Consider the following 20315-nt stretch of genomic DNA (forward strand, 5'->3'; position numbering starts at 1 on the left):
CGATAAAGTAAGTTGTTGATAGCGCTGTTGATAGAGCTGCCAGTCAAAGCTTACCTGGCCTGTTGCTCCAACCACCATGCCTGTGCTCATGGGTGCTCCCAAAGAGGCCACGACACCCCAGGGCGAAATATATCCAATGCGTGTATGACTCGGCGTGACTGAGCCAAGATGGAAGCGTGCGTACTGTGCGTAATGTGTGTGTATGTGTGTGTATGTGTGTGTGACATGGGTAAAAGGTGGGGGGGGGGAAGAGGCGCAAGTGCAGGACAGTCTTTCCGACTGTGAGTGGATTAGTGTGTAACGTGCTGGAGGTATTAACACAGTGCCACCGACACACACACACGCACACACACAGACATGGATGCGTGCACAATGAGGGGTGTGTGCATTCTTAGAGGGGATTATGTGGACAAAAATAGAGGAGTCTTTTCTACTGACCTAGAATCAGAATGGTGCAGTAAAGAGACAATAGCGGGCGGGCGAGCCAGAGTGTGTGTACACACACGCACACACACACACACACACACAGGTAATGTAGAAATACCACCTGCTGCATTCTCACTTAGTCTACTCACACAGTTCAGGTGTTGTTGCCCGTTACATTTTACTATGTTGACTGATATAGTGGTAAATGGACTTGCATTTATATAGCTCCTTTCTAGTCTTCTGACCACTCAAAGTGCTTAACACTACATGTCAACATTCACCCATTCACACACACATTCATTCATACACTGATGTGCAGAGGCTGCCATGCAAGGTGCCAACCTGCCCATCAGGATCTAATCTAAATACTCATTCACACACTGATGGCTCAGCCTTCAGGAGCAGTGTAGGGTTCAGTATCTTGCTCAAGGACAGTTCGACAGGTGGACTAGCGGTGCCGGGGATTAAACCGCCGACCTTTCGATTGGCGGACGACACGCTCTTCCTCTGAGCCACTGCTATATAATCACAGCCTCACATTGTGAACACAGAACAGAGGTCCAGGAGGGAAATCTCTCAACTGTGATTTGCTACAAAATGTCTGCAAAGATGTCTAAATCTAAACAGAGCTCTTAGACATGATGAACTTGTTGTTGATGATGATGAGGGTGAGGATGATTAGGATGATAATGAAACACCCTTTGCATCAGTTTTTCTGAACTTTATGAAACAGACATTATACCAACTTTACACCTCCATGCTCTACAGGTGGATGAAGGTGTGACAGTACTCTTTTCTTTCATTGTTTCTCACAGCTCCATCACTTTTCATGTACAACCGAGTGCAACACCGTGAATGCCTTTTAGGAGAGTCTGTCTGAAAATATGCATTGTTATTCACATTTGTACAATACATTGCCTCTGTATCACAGTGTCCTGTTCACACCACCTTCAACTAGAGTCGTTCCGCTACAGATACCAGTATCGGAAATGCGTCTGATACTGCCAAACATTCGGTATCGGGTATCGGGAAGAACTGAATTGCTAACAGGTGGATAAATGAGACTACTAAAGGTCATCACGCCGACTCATCCTCCTTTACAGACTCGTTGTGTGTACTCACGCTCATGACCGTGGTGTAGTTCGTTTATAGCCTAACGTTAGCTTTTTACTCCTGGCGATAGCATTCACATTTCAAAAATCATAAATTGGCGTTCATTTGTGAAGATTATCTTGCTGAACAAAACTTGTAAGTATCATAAATGTGTGTTTGCCAAAGACCATTTTTTTCTGCAATAATCCAAAACCCAGTGGAACAATCCCGTTGGGTTTTAGTCTAGGGAACCAGACTAAAACTTCCTGGTTGGCCTTCAAAAATGCATCCTCCTTGGAGCACTCTATTGTCTCAGAGTACCTCTTTAAAATTCACAACACTGACAGCGATTGTACTGGATATTATTTATTCATATGTACGGATGTATGCACCATATGTTTTATGTATCTTGTAAATACTACAAGATATAATACTACAAATAATACTGTGATTAAATTATATTACTTCAATAATGTCATATAAACCGTTGTTGTATAGAAGCAGTGAAATAGTGAAAATAATAGCTCTTCCAGTCTACTGCTGGTGCTCCGTTCCAAGTTCCAGTAAGAAACGCGTGTAGAAACTGAACTATCTTCCATATCTCAGGAAAAGATTAGTGTTCAGCCAACCTGTTAATCAAAAAGCACCGTCCTGCCACAGAGGATTTATAGGGCTTATAAGGCATCATCTGCTGCTTATGGCTGCATCTGGGGTTACACCGGGGACAAAGATGTTTACTTTTTGTTAGAGATATCATTTATTGTGATGAATATAGTGCAGCTTGATTTATTACATATTTGTTGTTGAGCTGGGACACGGGCAATTTTTTTGAGTCAGAAACACTGGAATGCTGAACCGGGCAAATAGTGTATGTAATTGCTCATAAAACGCTGTATCTCAATGCCCAAATGCAATATTCAACAAAATAAAACAACATAAAACTGACATTAATATACAAGTTTGGCATATTATTTTGTCAATTTAATTTAGTTTTTACTCATGTATGGCTAAAATAGGAAGAAACAGATCTACTGTGCCCCTGATTTTCTACTGCTATGAAGATAATTGTGTTAACTGTTCCATGAACCAGCTCACATCCTCTGTATATCAGTGGACTCTGGTACTGGACACACAGAGATCAAATCTGATTCAAATTGATCGTCTCATCTGAGCCTGAGTTAAGAAAATCATTTATCTCCTGTCATGTTTTGGAAATCCTATATTTTTCTTCATGTACTTACTGTACATGCAGATTTTAAGCGATCCCCATGAATAAATAAATGACTTGATAAATAAATATGTCATTAAATATTGCAAAAATAATATAAATAAATATATATTTATTTAATTGATAAAATTACATTAATTGATGTTTCTATTTTGATTTGCTTATTTATTTATTTATGTTTTTATTAATTCCCTTATTCTGTTTAATTATCCTTTTAATTTTTTATGTATTTATTTTATTAAATTTAAATATTACAATTTTAAATATTTATTTCTGTATTCTTTCCTTTATACATGTCTTTACACATTTCTTTTTATTAAATAATGGCTGAGGAAAAGGGTGGAAATCGTGCATAAATAAACAAATGCATAAATACAAACATTTAAAAATAAATACAAAATGAATGCAAAAATAAATAAATAAAAAATAAATGTAAATAAATTAATAAATTCATTTAAAAAAATAATAAAAATAAATAAATAAATAAAAGGGAAAATTAAACAGAAGAGTAAATAGATAAGGGAATTAATACAAAGATAAATAAATAAAGAAGCAAATTAAAACACAAATATCAATTTATGTCACATTTTATCAATTAATTAATGGCTACATTTGTTTAATATTATTTTTGCTACATTTATTAAGTAATCAAGTCATTTAATTATCTATTCATTTATTTTTGGTTTTGACAGATTCCGTCCCCCATATGAGATATTAATACATATCAAAATAATAGGTACATACTGTATGGATTCTTTGTCTTATCACTTATCACTTATCACTATAATGACCTTTTCAACTCACAATAATACTACTATACTATTGCCTTAGTGTCTGTGCTGTAGAGGAGTCATGTAGTAAGGGGTCTCTGTCAGCAGGGGCCGCCACAGCTGAAGCAGAATCCCTATAAATATTAACAAGCCTCAGAGACTCCTCATGTTATTGTTGCTTGGTGACTTTTTAGGATGTCAAATCACAAAATCAGTGAACTGTAAAAGTCACAGAATAAATGTGCAAACCCCTCCTTACTGTATATTAAACAAACTGCTCTTTACTGTAATGACAGAAACTAAAGACATCTCCACTATACTGTAACGTTTACAGACGGAGGCTGACATTTGGCCCCACCACCCCCCTACATACACACGCACACACACGCTTTCCCTTATACAAATGCAACAGCATGCACATCCAGCACATATACATTAAACAGACAACACTTAGAGCATACGAAGATGATGCTCAGGTACATGTATGCGCACACATACACACCGTATACCCTCCGTAGGGTCTTGAATAATGGATGGAGGCTAAGGGGGGAGGTAGGAAGGGGCTCCGGGGGGGTGGGATGATGATTATTCACCGGAGCCTCAGGACACTAGAGGTGGGGGTGGGGGCTGCTGGAGGGTTGGGGTGCAGAGGAGCACGGGCTCATTACACATCATGAGGACACATTTCCATATGCTGTGTTGAGGGTTTGGATTAGCATCTCCTGTAAAACACACTCCATTCTCTTTCTTTAGACGTCCCGTGAAGAGCTGGAGCAGCACCGGAAGGGTTAAAACTACCATCGTGTGTCAATCAGGGACACTGATGGCAGGTGAAGGATGCATGAGGGAGGTAGGGCTTGTGTGTGTGTGTGTGTGTGTGTGTCAGACCAAGGTAAATATGTTGCATTTGATAGTAGGAGGGGTCGAAGGTGACTGATTGAGATTCAGTGGGTAGAAGAAGAACCAAAGGATGACAACCAGTGAGATTACTTCTGCATCCAATTCCCATTGGCTATTACCTGCCACCCATTTGTGAATTATTGCACCGGTGCAGAACAAGGCCTTGATTAAAAAAATTCCTATACTGCAGGTTATTCTGATTAAGGTGGATTTATGTGATGGGACATTTTGAGCACATATAAAAAAAAAATTGCACACAAATAAGCTTATTTGTAGAGAAGTTATTATTATGCAAAGAATAATGACATTTTAACAAACAACATTCTATTCTATGGAGGACGGAAACTGCCAAAATAAAAAATAAAAATTACTTGATAAATAAATCAGTAAATAAATAAATAAATAAATAAATAAATAAATATATAAATATATAGATATGTCATTAAATGTAGTTTTTAGCATTTTTCATTTTTATTTTTTCACCCGTCCGAGAGAAGGACACCATTCGTGAATGATTAACTAGTGGACCAATAGCAGCAGAACGCCGCTGGGGAGTGGATGAAGAGCACCATTCTGCTGGTGCGTCTTCGGGCCTCGCTGCCTCAGCTGTCGGGTTCGAAGCCGATCACAAATAACCAACACAACATTTGCAAAATTGATGCAACATAACAGATAAACATCGGCCACTGCCATCGGCGAATGTCATCATATTTGCCAATGGCAGTCAACAAGGCGAATATCAGCCGACACCAATGTTTGGCTGATAAATCTGTGCATCTTTAATAATTATGATAATTTGCGTGCTTCAATGATAAAGGCTTATCTTTTCTTATTTATCTTAATTTATGTGCTCCCAAAACAACTTCCAACTACCATCGCACACTTACAATTTAGGCACAAATATGCCTCCATACATTGTACCCACCTACCTACCTTTTACAAGGAAGCTCTACTGTATGTAACGTTCACCTCAATAAATAAAGTCTGAATTTAAAATCTAATTTGGGCTGGAAGCTCTAACTCCCACTGGTATAATACACACTAATGAGACAGAATTGAAGAGACTAGCTCGGAATATAAATCAGGCAGTTAATGTGGAAAATAAGATGTGCTTCCAATTGACCGTGTCAGTCTGACCAATTAGCCAGTCTGTAACCTCCAGCTGCGGAGAACACTCCACACCAGAGCTCTTATCCTCTGACCCTTCTATTGTATTTGATTACATTCTCATCCGATTCCTTCATCTGAACGCTGACGCTAACCAAAACATCAACAAAGATCTCCAAGATACAGATGACAGCGCTGCCTTGTCTTCCTTTTCCTCTGTGTCACTTCTGAGAAGCGAGCGGTGGAAGAACGCGAGGTGCAGTGGAAGGTCTTGCGTAACAAGGCAATCTTTCTGTGCCGATGAATAGACTGGCCTTTCAGCATTTGGCTCTGGCTGCTCAGTGAGCTGTCACGTCTCCAGCGCTGCTCTCACATGTATGACGGGCCTTGTCATTTCAAATGGGCTTTAATTCATCCTCGGCCGGGCGCGTCCAATGAATTTAACCCTGTGACACGCAGAAACTCTGGAATGTGAACCGAACGTCCAATAACATGACTCGAAACACATACACACACACAAACTGCTGACAATATTATGGACTGTCAAGTCCTTAGATACCCTACTGATCAACTTAATGAGCCAGGGTTGAAGCTGCATGTTTAGAACCGGATAGCCATTATGACTTGTCTTGATAAGACTTAAGTGGGCATTCTTTCATAATTACAAATGAAAAGAAAAATTAAATTTCACGGCAGGTTCATTCCACTCTCCATATATCATGCTTGCTGCTCTATATGGGATGAAATATAGGTGCTTGAGAAGACTTCCCATGCATGGCATCCGACTTTCATCCGAGCTGAAACTATAGTGTCTAAATGAGATAAGATTATTCTTCAAATCATGTCTAGAGAAACTTTCCAGATAGATGAAGAATGTTCTTTAAGAAAAATACAGTCGAAAACTTTGGTTTTATTTTCATTAGGGCTATCAAAGTTAACGCACTAATAATGTGTTAACGCAAATTTGTTTTAACGCCACTAATTTCTTTAAAGCATTAACCGAACTTGCAATTTTATTCGCGTGCAATTTTAAAGCTAGAGTGAAGATACTGGCATCATATGAAACTAGAAAACCTAAAAAATCCATTGGTACCAACCACGTCATAGTAGCTTGAACGAGTAAATAACGCTCCAAACTTACACTAAATTTTGGCGAGGAAAAACTGTCATGGTCATTTTCAAAGGGGTCCTTTGACCTCTGACCTCAAGATATGTGAATGAAAATGGTTCTATGGGTACCCACGAGTCTCCCCTTTACAGACATGCCCACTTTATGATAATCACATGCAGTTTGGGTCAAGTCATAGTCATTCAGTTTGTAGACAAGCCCCCAGAAAGTGAAAGTTAGTTTGGAAACGACAGTGAATGGTAAAACTAACTATCCAGTGTAAACATTCAGAGACTTCCTGGTTCAATTTTGTGCCATACTTGGCGTCGTTGTACAAACTCATGGTTTTCCTGTGCAATAAGGATAACTAGCGATGCTCACTTTTGTTTTTTGCTTCCAAATAGCTTGTTTACAACCTGTATGATTTTCCGACTGCTCATCTTTCTTGCCCCATTACACCTATTTATTAATGATGTCATCGATCTCAGCAATTATTTTGGTGAATACAGTGTTACCATAATGACCAGAACTATGAAATTAAACCCAAATAATCATAAAATTGTATTTATCCCTTAAGCACGTGCATGTTCATATTTATATGAGCCACCCTCATACTTCAGTTTGTCCACTGCCTATCATTTGCAACACTGCGTTTCTATCTAAGGCTAGTGTCTCTACCTCAGTGCACTCTGGGACATAACAGTTAACTAAATACTGATCACAGGACAGGCATTGTGGTGTTCCCCGGGGCTCCAATTGAGGTCCTCTTCCCTTTCAGTGAGTGGAAAAGCATGTTCTGCCATAAAGCCCTCAGGGACAGCTCAGCTATTAGTTTCACACTGTCTGTGTAGCTAACAACATGTTTAGAGCCGGGGCAGAGCCTGAACACCATGAAGGGATGGCTTCTTTAAGTCGATCAGTCACTGGACTTGTGCTTCTTGAGAAAATGATGAAGAATGAAAGACTTTAACTTGCCTTGCTTAATATATTATGATAGAAATAAGTCTCCATCTACCCTATATGTGTGAGAAATATATCTTCATCTATCTTGAATCTGAATTGCTGCAATTTAAAGCGACGCACTATATAGAGACCTCTATGGAACTGATATCAGGTATTTGTTCTGCCAAGAATTTATTATTTTCTGATCACAAGGATAGCAATTCTGAGGATTTTCAACCAATCCTCACATTTTTTTATCTTTCATCAAATGGCCATATTGACATACATAGGTGATCGGTAAAGAAGTGCAAGGTGGTAAGGCGTTCACCATTTCACCAACACGTTCTCACTCCCAATTTGTCCGTCTGCGCTGGAAACAAATGCACGCAGGCACCCTTTAGCAAACACCGGGCTTTCAACTAACTCCAACGTAAAGCCACCCGCAGCGTTAATAGACGGTCGGAGAAAGTGACGTAGTGTTAATAGCGTGAGAGTCCGCTAAGATGGGAGGGACTTTCAACCAGGACACCGCTGTTGGTGTCCTGTGTGAAACTAAAAGTAACGTTGACTTATTTTGTCACGTCAGTCATGAGTCACGTATGTCGCTAGTCAGTGAGGTTTACGTCAACCACAACCATTTCCTAACCCTAACTAAGTGGTTGTGTTGCCTAAACCTAACTTCCTGTGAAAACGGAAGTTTATTTTGAAAGGACACAATGCATGTAATGAGCGTATTTTGAAACGCCATCCTTGGTCCGTCCAAAAGTAACGCTAGATGCCGAGGGGCACTGACCGAGCGGTGGTATTTGATGAGTTGGGAGTGAGAACGGGTTGGTGACAGCACCAACATCAGCCTGGCTCCTCTTGGTCACTGAACAAGTTGTAGACGTGCTGGGTAAGAAAAGGTCAAAACATTCTGAAATTACCCTTTGTTAAGACGTTGCGAGGTGTCCCAGTTGCTTCCACTATGACACACAACCAGCGCTCGAGGCTCATTTTCGTTACCGACCACAACTGCTGGGTTTGGCCATTATCGGGCTGATCCTGTTATTAACAATTCAAAGTGGTCTGGCACGGTCTGGCAGTAAGCGCTAATGAAAAGCTTTATTCATGGCAAGGAAATCCTCCAAATGGTAAATAGTAAATGGACTTGTATTTATACAGCGCCTTTCTAGTCTTCCGACCACTCAAAGCACTTTACACTACATCCAAATGGTTCCATTTTGGATCTAATTTGACTTTGGTATAAGCATACTCAATATGGAGTCCAATTTTCAGTCCTGACAATGAGACGCTTTCTCTCAACGCCAGCGTGACGAGTAAATCTGCCGTGGACACCACCGACTGATGGCTGACTGACAGGGTGTGACAAAAAAACGACAAGAAAATCATACAAATGCTTTTGGTATTTTGAATGTTACTCATCCCCCCGTCACACTACTGCTTTATCATGTTACACAGCAAAAGGTGCCACTCAAGCATTCCTAATCCATAGGGGGGGGATTCAGGTTTTACTCCAAAGCAACAGATTTAGCAGGATGTCCTGTCTCACTCTGTGTGTGTGACTGTTCATCTGTATGTGAACGGCCAGAATAATATTGAGGTGCATCTGTGTGAGTGTGTAGCGTGTGGCGAGGCAGTGCCAATGGGATTAGCGGAAACAAAAGCTGATGTTGGTGGTGAGGCACGGTGAATGGGCCCCGCTACAGAGCTGAGCTAACTGGATTAGCCCAACCACTGTGGGCTAGACTATCATTAAGGCTTCATGGCTTCATGCCTCCGAAACACACAGATGGACTGCGAGGGGAGGAGGCGGGGAAAAAGAGAAAGTGCAGAGAGGGATGTTGAAAAGACAGTCGAATGGAGACGAGGAGGCAGATTAATCAAATGATTAAGGGAAAAGAAAGACTAGACAGAAAGTAAACATGTTGCCGTCACAACTGCAACCACTTCTGGATGAATAATTCACAAATACGTCAACATGGATCTCAACATGGCCTCATTGGGCCTGTCAATGTAACTGTTATTTCCCGTATTCTTCAGGTTTATTGCATCTTAGTGTTCAACAGCAGGTACAAAGCAGAGCACTTAAAGCAAGGAAACTGCTACTGCCAGTAATAATCTAACTTGACGCACCAGATGGTCTGTTACACCATCTGAGAAGCCATCATTGGAAACTGTTTGAAAGAAATACTTGGCAGGCAATTGGATGAATCATCTGTCAATCAAACTCTTACCGAAGCCAGTCAGGAGAAGAGAAGAAGCAATTTTTTTCCATCTAGAAAAGCCTTCAGTGCCGTTCTTTGCTCTTCTTTCAATGAAGAAATACTCTCCAGTTCTGATAGATCTAATGCTATAAACTTTCTTCTACCCAATATGCATGCCTTGGGGTCAAGATAAAAGGGTCCAACCAATCCAATTATAACAGCTCCCTCCTAATTTTACTGCAAGAACACGCTGTACCTTCCATTTTTATCAAAACTCGGAGGGACAATGATGTTTATCTCTGCACCTGAGCTCTCAGCCCCGAGCCAACAAGACGAGGCCTTTGAATGTAGCGGCCTAGGCTTCGGTTGGTAAAGAGACACACACAGGCACACAAGTACACACCTGCTGCGTCAGAGCTTCAGACAGAAGCCAGAGGTTTCTGATTCAGTTCAAAACACTGCAAATAAAAGCAGAAAATGAAAAGATATGGGCTCTATCAAAACACAATGGCTCTTTAAAGGCCTCCTCCAGCCCTCCAGTCCTATAAAAGAAACAGTTTCTCACAGCACAGCAAATCTCCCCAAATCCCCCGTGAAGCCCTCAGCCTCAACAGAAAGGTCAATCTTCAATCAGGAAGTCGGTGGGAGGCGAGGAGCTGGAGAGGTCGCAGCCACTAAATGAAAGCCTTTTGATGCAGCCTGCAGACTGTGGCAAGGCCGAGGTCAAACACTAGCATCCGTAAGCACGGTCAGAGGCTGATCGTGCATGAGAGGTTACATCATGTAGCCTCTACAGCACAGGGGGCTGCTGGGTAACAACTCTCTTTTATTCTCTGCTCCTGGGTGTCTTTATTCATGGATTATACCCCATACACTGGACGAACTACAAATTAGAAATACTTGTGTGTATTTTTTTCTGCTGTTCAAGGCAGCAGTTGGTTTGCAGTCATCAACGCTGAATAGTGAAGTGCCAGCTTTTCAAATCAATCTGCAATTAAATTGCATTACCAAGCAACAATAATGTAGTTTGACAGAAAAATTCTCTTCACTCAAGGTCCACTCACTGGATTATGTCAGCTGTCGTTCACCTATTATCACGTTCCACGCTGAGCTACAGCAAGGTCAGGTGTTAAAACCTGAACCATCTCTTTGACAACTGAGCAAACTCCATCTACCGATGAAGGCCAGGAGTGAAAGCACATCTTAAACTTCATTTCAAATCATTACTTTTGTGTTTTTTTATAATTCATGTTGTTTACATTGGAGGCATTATATCATTTTATTCTTTATTGTGAAGCATTTTGTAAATCAGTTTCAATGCATACTAAATTAAACATGACTTTTCTAACGTTTGATGAAAATGATGATGGAGATATTACTGCAGAGGAATTAATGATGCGGGCGCTATAAAATCTCATAAATGTGCATAATCGTTGAATCATGTTTTTTTGGGGGGTTTTTTGCTCATTGACTGACGCTGTTTGTTGTGTGTAGCTACGGAGTTGTCCGCTGTACTGGAACAGAGAGGAGGAGATGATAGACAGACAGACAGACAGACAGACATGGTTTTTTAGCCTGTTTGCTTTTCGTGGTTTCTGCCTTAATTCCATTTCCCCCCCATTGTAGCAATCCAGACAGAAGGGAAAGACAAGAGAAAGAAAGAAAGAGAGAGACAGAGATGTAAGCCACAAACAGCTGTTTCTACGTGCCTCCTCCTGCTGACTCGACAGATAAATCTTCATGAATTCAAAATATATTTAGCCCTCTGATAGTGCTACATTCTTATGTGAGTGCTCTGATGAATAAATGTATTCTTTGATTTTGAAACAGTAACCATGTTGTTGTTGTTTAGCTTTTCGCAAGCGTTCCCAAGAGCCTATTTTATCGCACCGCATGTCATTTGACAAGGAACGACCAATCACAGCCGGCAGACATCTTTTCTTTCTTCCGGACATATCTGTCTATATGGTAAATATATGGAGGAGAAGTAAATCATTTTGGCTACCAAGAGCTTTATGACCTGTCCCACGGACTATTTTACTGCTTCACCCTCTCCGTCCAATAACGTCACAACATCCTGTTGAAAGGTGAGCCAGACTGACACAGAGAAAAGTGCAAGTGTAGGCTGAAGCTATACGGTGAGGGATTTATGGTGCTGGAACTCCATTTACCTTTGTTTTGATTGTGTTTAGTTTAGTCAGAGAGGCTTTTACTGCGAAATATACCACAACTTCATCATTGTCATCACAGCACGCAGGTTTTGATTGGTTAGTAACGGCATGTGCGACAGTAGCGCAACCTCCCAAGCCCGTTGGAAAGAAAAGAAAGCGGCACAGCTGGCATTTTCAATGTGTTTTTTTAGACGCTGAATGTGGTAATTAATTAATCTATGTGGTGATTAATACATGCACACTAAGGAGATTGATTGAAAACAAGTTATTTTATTAACGGTATTATTGATAGGCTGATATTTATACCAAAATATGCTATATATCATGATTTATTGGGAGAAACCAAGCAATTCTATGTAAAATCAGACACCCCTATATAGCCCAAATGGAATGATCCATTGTTTCATAACCACAATTTCCCGCAACTGCAATGATTCGACTATGAGATTGGCAGTCGAATCAGGCTCCTTAGATTGAACCGTCGAATCGTAAATAGTCGACGATTCGTGGTCACCCCTAGAAATACATGAAATAACTATTGTGTCTATACCGTCAAACCTTCCTTGGGATGTAGAATCAGCCTTTTAGTGAAGTAATCTTGATCATGTCCTAGATGCAACACCCCAAACCTCAGTTAAGTCATCCGAGAAATAGGAGATTTCTCATCTGTAAACAGAGGACAGATGGTATGTTAGCAGCCTGCCATATGTATAGACTGAGGCATTCTGGGAAATTATTCTGATTGGGTGCATTCGGTCTGACAGGCCTTATTAATGTCAAGCCCACTGGGTTCAAAAAGTACTGAGCGTTTTCTGCACTTTGCATCTTGTTCCTGCTGTCGGTGATGTGATGTATTCACAGAGCAGGATGACTGAAGGGTTCTCTCCACAGCAGAGGATGATTAAGTGTCCAATGTGTTATTTGACACTGTACAGAACTGCTGAACAGTGACAGTCGCTATCATCAAGATCGTCTGTGTGTCAAGGTAATCTGAGACACACAGTCTTTTGTCTTTTGCTGAGCTGTCAGAAAAATCAAATGACTGTAGAGGCAACAGACATTTCAGGCTCGATGACCTCCTTCAGTCTGGACTGCTATTTTTGAAAAAGGGCATCTGGTCTGACACTTCTCTGTGGTTCAGCTGCAGCCAAACCAAACATGCTTCCTAAACACAGAAATAAACACACTGACAAGACATACTAAACAGTTAATCAACAACTGATTAGTGTTGGTCAGCGGACAGCACTTGGTCAGATTCCAATCTACTGTTATCTCCCAATTGTGGTCGCACATGCATTTACAAATCATTACCCAGGGGCCCAAGACCAGCAGGAACCTTGTCTTCATGAGGCTCCCGTGGTCGGTGGGCACTTGTCCCATTGATCCACTCAGTAATCCATCTCTGGTTAAACAAGGCTTGGAGAGAAAGTTTAAATAAACGATGTAACTTCTGTGATTTATATGCTCATCTGTGACTGACATGAACGCAGTCTTGCCAGAAGGAGATTATCTAAGTGATCGCTATACTTAATCAATTCCCTGCCCGCTACCAGAGATGTTATTGAGTCTTCTGGAGCAAGTAAAAGTCCAGTCTCAAGTCATTCAGAGCAAGTCTCAAGTCAAGTCTCAAGTATTTCAGAGCAAGTTCTTAAGTCAAGTCAGAAGTCGGTCAAAACAAGTCTCAAGTCAGGTCACAAGTCTTTCAAGCAAGTATCAAGTTTTTCAGAGTAAGTCTCATGTCATTTGAAGACAAGTCAAGGTCAAGTCTGACATCTGTCTGGGAAAGACTCTAGTCAATATAGACAAGTGAAATCTCAAATCTTTCAGAACAAGTCTCAAGTCATTCAAGACAAGTCTCAAGTCAAGTCTCAGAGCTGTTTTTGAAGTTTTTGGGGCAAGTCCAAGTTAAGTCTTGAGCTATTTGAAGCAAGCCCTAGTCAAGTCTCAAGTCTTTCAGAGCAAGTCTCAAGTCGTTTGAGATAAGTCCAAGTCTAAAGTCAGTAAGAGCAAGTCTCAAGTCAGGTCTCAAGTCTTTCAGAGCAAGTATCAAGCTTTCAGAGTAAGTCTCAAGTCATTTGAGATAAGCCCAAGTCTCAAGTCAGTCAGAGCAATTCTCAATTCAATAGAGACAAGTCCAACTCAAGTCTCAAATCAAGTGTTATGTCCAAGTCTCAAGTCATTCAAGACAAATCTCAAGTTTTTTGGGCAAGTCCAAGTTAAGTCTTGAGTCATTTGAAGAAAGCCTTGATTGTGTCTTAAGTTATTCGAGACAAGTCTCAAGTCAAGTCTCTAGTGCTTGAGGGCCATTCCAAATTAAGTTAAATCATGACTCAAGTAAGTAAAGTCAAGCATTCAAGCTCAAGTCAAGTCTTAAGTCTCCAGTTGTGCTCTCTAGTCATTGTTGTTAATGTATAAAGGCAAGGCAAGGTGCAACATATCTTGTCAGGAAGCAACTGTCAAGAGTGTCTAGTGGTCAAGCACAAATCAAGCTTTATAGCACTGCAGCCCAAATAGCATTTCTGATGGATTGGCTTGTGGACTATTCAAAGCCATTTATCTAATGAACTGCTAAAGAGGTGCTAATCCATTTAGTGTGAAAACATTCTATGTTTAAGTCTATCTCTAGATAAATGCTCTCCAACTTTCAGCTTGTTGCCATTTTCTCATCGACCATCCAGGCAGCATGTATGTATGAGCACATAGGAACTCCTCAGGGGAATGACACAGACTGCTGTAGTCTGTCAAATACCAATATCAAGTCTATCGGTCTCCTCCTCCTTCCCTTTCCTCTGCCTGCTCCTTCACACTCGGCTGAATTGAAAGCTTCCCCCAGTCACCAATCTCCAATCCCTGTCTATCCACCTCCCCTACCCCCTTCTTTCTACTGTTCCAGCAGCTATAACACACCCAAATCAAGTCAAGCACACCAATATTAAGTGGATATATGGTTAAAAAAAGGGGTTTTAATTACTTGCTTTTTGATTTCCAATTGCTGTTGGTGTCAATTGGATATATTTAATTGATTTTATTCGACTACCTGCCCGTCGAACCCCTTTCAAAGGCTTCTGCACTGACCTACCTGCACACACATATTCATGATTATAAATCATGTATCAGATTTACAGTTGCCAACAATGTTTTATTCAAAGTCCGGCTTTATGGGAAGAAAATGCACAAACCAGCCATCATAAATTGAATGTCGGCATAGTTTGAACTTGGGCAGTTCTATCTGGCACAACGCACTGCAGCAGCTAGTCAGCAAAATGGTAATAAAACATAAAGCCAAAAGCAATGTAATGCACATTTAAGTTAATGCCAAAACAACACAATGCATATGTAAAGGAGGGTCTGAACAATTTAATGCCAATGGAATACAGCAGCTCTGATGTCTTTGAAAGCATTCCCTCCATAACTGAAATCTGTTTTGACGATTGGGGAAAAAAGGTCTATGTGACCCGTCTTGCTTCAACTCAGCATTGGCTTTTCCCATTTTAAAACAAAACCACAATCTTTCCCAAACCTTAGCAAAGTGTTTTAAGTTGCCTAAACGTAACCATATGAACCGCAATCATGCTTACACAATGGAAAAGGCCCCATGGATTGGGTAGAGGAAGGAATGGGATAAAGCCTGAACTACTAGGCTTTGCTATAATTCTTATTAGGTCTGTCAAAGTTAACGCAATAATAACCTGTCAACACAAATTAGTTTTAATACCATGAATTTTTTTAATGCATTAACACAACTTGAGTCCATTCCTGATCAGCAGACTCTACAATAGACTTGCATCTCATTAGAAGACACAACTTCTAATGTATTAACTATTAAACCTGTGCTCAGTTCAACAACTGCGCCTCCCAAATCCACACAGGACATTTCAGTCTTTCAAAGAAGCGTTGGAGCTTGTCCAGTAATTCCTCCCCGTCATGTAGTCGGCTAAATAAGGGATTAGAGGGAAGAGCTAGAGTGAGGGAGAGAGAGAATGGGCGATAAAGAGAAAAACAGAACAGATTGTGTGACTTTGTATTTCTCCCTCTTAATGCTTTCAAGTCATCTTGTGTTGGCCGTTATTATTCCTCTAATCTCTATGATGTTTTGTTTTGTTTCTTACCAACAGTATCAGAATGAATTATGTGGAGTCATGGCCTTGAAATTGCATTAGATGGAGACAAGTTAATACCGTAAATCTAATAAAAATCTGCTGCATTTCTACAGCATGAGGTGTATATTAGGATGACATGAGGCCTGGGAGATTGATATACACACACACCTGTCTGCACTTTGAAAGGCAAAGGTTATACACTATGCTTTTTAATCAAGTTGGATCAAGGCCATCTCTGGCACGGTGTCATTGAATGTTTTCTTCGGGTTAAGATCACACCGACATGCACACACACCCTGTTGTAACCTGGTAACCTTCCCTTTCTAATTACTTTGTGTGACACCTGTACACCTCCCGGTCCCAACAGTGTTATCCGCTGGGCCAAGTGTGGCATCTCAAGTGTTGAGGCCTGGAGAATAAAACATGAGGTTACCAATAGAAAACTAACCTTTTATAAGATTGATCCGGAAATTTTGTTCTTTCTTTTTCTATTCAGTTCAGGTTAGAATTCCTACTGAAGCTGATGTATGGTTGAAATCAAAAGGAAAACACACACCAATAACAGAGATTGGCGTCAGGTCAACAGCTCCCCAGTTGCATCATACACCAGAGGCTGTAGAGGAAGCTAAGTCATCTTCCTCTCTGCATTAAAATACCACATTCAGCATAAACTCTGTCCATTAACAATGTGTACAGTCAGAAAATCGAACGTCCAGCTATTAGACTCCCACTCAATTCATATGAGCCAGAGGAAGCAGAATTAGAGAAGCTATTCACATCAATTCCAACGTATTTCCTCAATATTAAAAGCTACAACATCATCTTAAACCAAAATCGAAAACTTTTGAAATAAGAACGCAATCTCCGCAAGAGACGTTTTGCAGGAACAAGCTTTCTTGGTCTGGTATGACCATTAGATCATGGTAGCTGAGGTTAGATCATGTTAGCAAACTTTATATAGATGTTGCTGTATATGTTTGCTAACTTTATGACTCTTCTCTACTCATGTTACTGTTTACCATCATCCCATACAGCGAGCCAAAGTGCCAAATGCCACCTCCTGGCTAGCTGCTGTTCTTGTTAACTTCTGTGACTCAGTGCAACCTCGCATCAATTTTTCACTCTTTAAAAAGTAGAATATGTTCTTGGGGTTTACCATTCAAATTCTAAGATAAACGATTATCTACTACTAGCCCTTAATATTATAAGTTGAACTCTGTAATGTTAACAAAGTTAAACATACCAAAAAACAAAACAGCTACTCTAAAAATTGGAAATGGTTTCTTCCATTTCCATATCTACCAACGCTCTTTACCGCCGCGAAAGCAACACTGGTATTGTTTTCACCTTGTGAGTCTGTGTGTATATTTTTCTCATGTGTAAAAAGCTCTACACCAATCTGCCCACCCTGTCCTACTATCACTCCAGATATGCCAGAACAAGTTGCGGACATTCGATTCACCCATTCTGTCAGGCTGGTGACGTTTAAACATCTACGGTCAAGGGCTTTTGGGAAATGGTATTTGTTGAAGGCAGTTAACAGTTAACAGAAATATTCAATAAACAACAATATTTCATCAATTAAAAGAAAATACCACCCCTGCCTGACCAATTGGATATACCAATACCAATGGAATACCAATACTGTAATGACTTGTGCACTTTCCCATCAAGCTGGAATTACACCCATACACTGTTAGATCAACCCCCATCTCAATAGGAGCCTATAGTTGAGCCTGTAGTTGCCCTAATCTTGATTCTGTGACACAAGAAAGGCAAAGGAAACAAACCTGCGTGTAGTGTTACAGTGTCAGTTTATGCTTGGATGCTCAGTGATCACAGTTAATCATTGTCTCCAACCTCACCAGGTTCAGTTTCACTCCTGTTTAAGGGCGAACGAGGAGATCAAAGCCCAGAGGAGCAATATCACATTCCAGTAGACGTTTGTTTTCTGGGGCTGATTGCTGGGTCTGATGAATGTGTTGCTCCCACCACTGCAGCTAAGGTTGAACTTTTCATTAAATATCAGATTTCAGACCAGTCTTAAACTCTGATTACTACTGTATATGGGCTGCAATGGAGTGTTTTAGTGTCCAATGACAGTATAACGAATATAGTTTTAAGAAAAACACTGTAAATGTGCTTTTTGTTTTGGCAGAAAAAAAATATGGACCATTAGTTTATCGACAGCTCCATTCAAGAAATGTCTTTCTGTGCCAAAAAGGAAATGGATATCAATCAAAATACTGTTTGCCTTGCTAACTCATTTCACTCATCACATTTTGCAAAGAAAAGATGGAAAGTTTTCAATTTTTTTATATCTGTGTTCCCAATTCCAGTCGTAAAAATGGCAAGCAACTTTCAACATCACACGCTGCATTATTTTATCTCCAGATGGTCAACATCAACTGACCCCACACCAAAATCCTAACTATTATTGGCCACATGTTGTAATGTATGCCTTATTGGAGAACAGCTTTAATTTGTAGGATTTTGTCCCCTCTCAGTATTGGATATACGCAACAAAACACCTTTATCCTACTGACAGGCAAAGGAGTAGAGTCTAGTATTTTCATTTCTTTTGATATATTCAATATAGAGTATGAAGACAGGATGTAGGCCACAGTGCCATGGAAACAAACCAGAGATAAAAATAAGCTGAAAAAAACTGGAGGAAAATGAGGAAACCTGAAAGGAAAAAGAGGGGCTGGCGAGGAGAAGCCCGGTCTCACCAAATGGCGTATGAATGAATGTAATTTGTAAGTCATTTGGCATGCAATAACAACGTCATTGTTGCTTTTGCCGTGTGATTTGTATGCCGTGTAGTCTGTACTGACTGCAATGCAAACGCATCCATGTGAATATGCTACGCTCAGAGCTAGTGACGTAAAATAGAAAGTGAGAAAGACTGCTTACGTTGGGCAGCAGGGGAGGTGGATGGGTCCAACAAACACAGGACTGTCAAGCAGGAGACCAATGTTTGTGTCCCAAAGTGTTGTTGAGTTATTTTGAAGTGACGTTAGTGACGTGTTTTCCGTACTTATGTTATGTTGTTTCTGTACGCATTTTACTTAGTTTACGTACATATTCTAAGACCAACCATGATGTTTTTCCTAAACTTAACAAAGTGGATTTGTTGCCTAAACATAACCGCGACTGTTTCACGGCAACAATGTGGCGTTAAATGACACGCAAAAAACATAAAATATGTTATCATGACATGCAGAATGTCTTTAAAATGCCGTGCTATTCATACGCCTTCCCATGAGATCAGGTTGTGATGGGAGTAATATCAACAAAACTGCAAGAAATGGTGAAATAAAATGTACATCTACTGTACGTACAACAATGTAGCACACATGCCTTCATGCTCTAATATATTCATGACCTTGGAGCGTTGCTTTATTCTTGAAAGATTTTGTTGTGGAACCTTTCTGGGTTAAGTTTCAAAAAGGCATTTAGAGTACACCAGCTGGGATTCTCAATGTCTCAGAACTGCACCCCACCAGACGATCAAGTTCAGGGAACTGTCTGGAAAGTGAATCCACAAACCTCTGTGGCCACGTGGTCTGCAGCACTGTGACCTGTTGCCAAGGCTAAAACCCTCTGACTTGCCCAAACACCTTGCATCATCTGAAACAGAGAAGCTCCATTGATCCACGAGCCACCCCAGAATCCCCAGGCATCACTAATGGATAGATCTCCTCATCAATAAATAATCCCTGGCCATCCATAAATGAGATGGGAGACGCCTAAGCACTCCCACTTCAGCCCAGAGCTAGCTTTCAAATCTGTCCCAACACATATATACGTATATAGGGCTAATGTAGGCCTGACTGGGTTTGGCAGATCATCAGGGGAAATAGTCCCTTTGGTTGAATCCATCAGTGAGGTGTTTCTGCAGAACCATTGGGCTAATGAGCTTAATTAGAGTTATCTTGATAGCTGGTCCAGCATTGAAATCACTAGAAAAGATCCCAACTTTGAGAATATGCAAGAAGACAGAAGATGATAGAAACGATATCTCAATTCCACACAGCCTGAATGTATAACAAGTCCATCAACTATTCGCTATCCATTTTCAGATTGAAAATTGGAACTTTCTGGAAAGAAGATCTTGGTTTAAGGGTCTCAATACTTAATGAGGTAGCCCTGTATAATTGCCATGCCTCCACTGTGTTCAGTTATCATCTGTTATGGCAGCAGGAGTCTGAGCCGAGAGACCGATTCAAGTTATATCCTGATACGAGCAGCGCACGTCTAT

General features: G+C 40.5%; 1 protein-coding gene across 3 annotated transcripts in view; it reads right to left on the reverse strand.

Annotated features, from left to right (window-relative positions):
* ank2b (ankyrin 2b, neuronal) overlaps nucleotides 1–20315 on the reverse strand; it is a 176320-nt gene that overhangs the window by 105584 nt on the left and 50421 nt on the right. Inside the window, exon 1 of one of the 3 annotated variants that reach the window (XM_074623613.1) lies at nucleotides 55–189. The exons of the other annotated variants lie outside the window; for them this stretch is intronic. Within the exon in view, the coding sequence (XP_074479714.1) occupies nucleotides 55–90 (36 nt within the window). The 5' untranslated portion in view covers nucleotides 91–189. Of the gene's footprint in view, nucleotides 1–54; nucleotides 190–20315 lie in introns of those variants that run through there. 3 annotated transcript variants of the gene reach the window in all.

Source organism: Sebastes fasciatus, chromosome 22 (assembly GCF_043250625.1).
Source record: "Sebastes fasciatus isolate fSebFas1 chromosome 22, fSebFas1.pri, whole genome shotgun sequence".
Classification (NCBI taxonomy): domain Eukaryota; kingdom Metazoa; phylum Chordata; class Actinopteri; order Perciformes; family Sebastidae; genus Sebastes; species Sebastes fasciatus.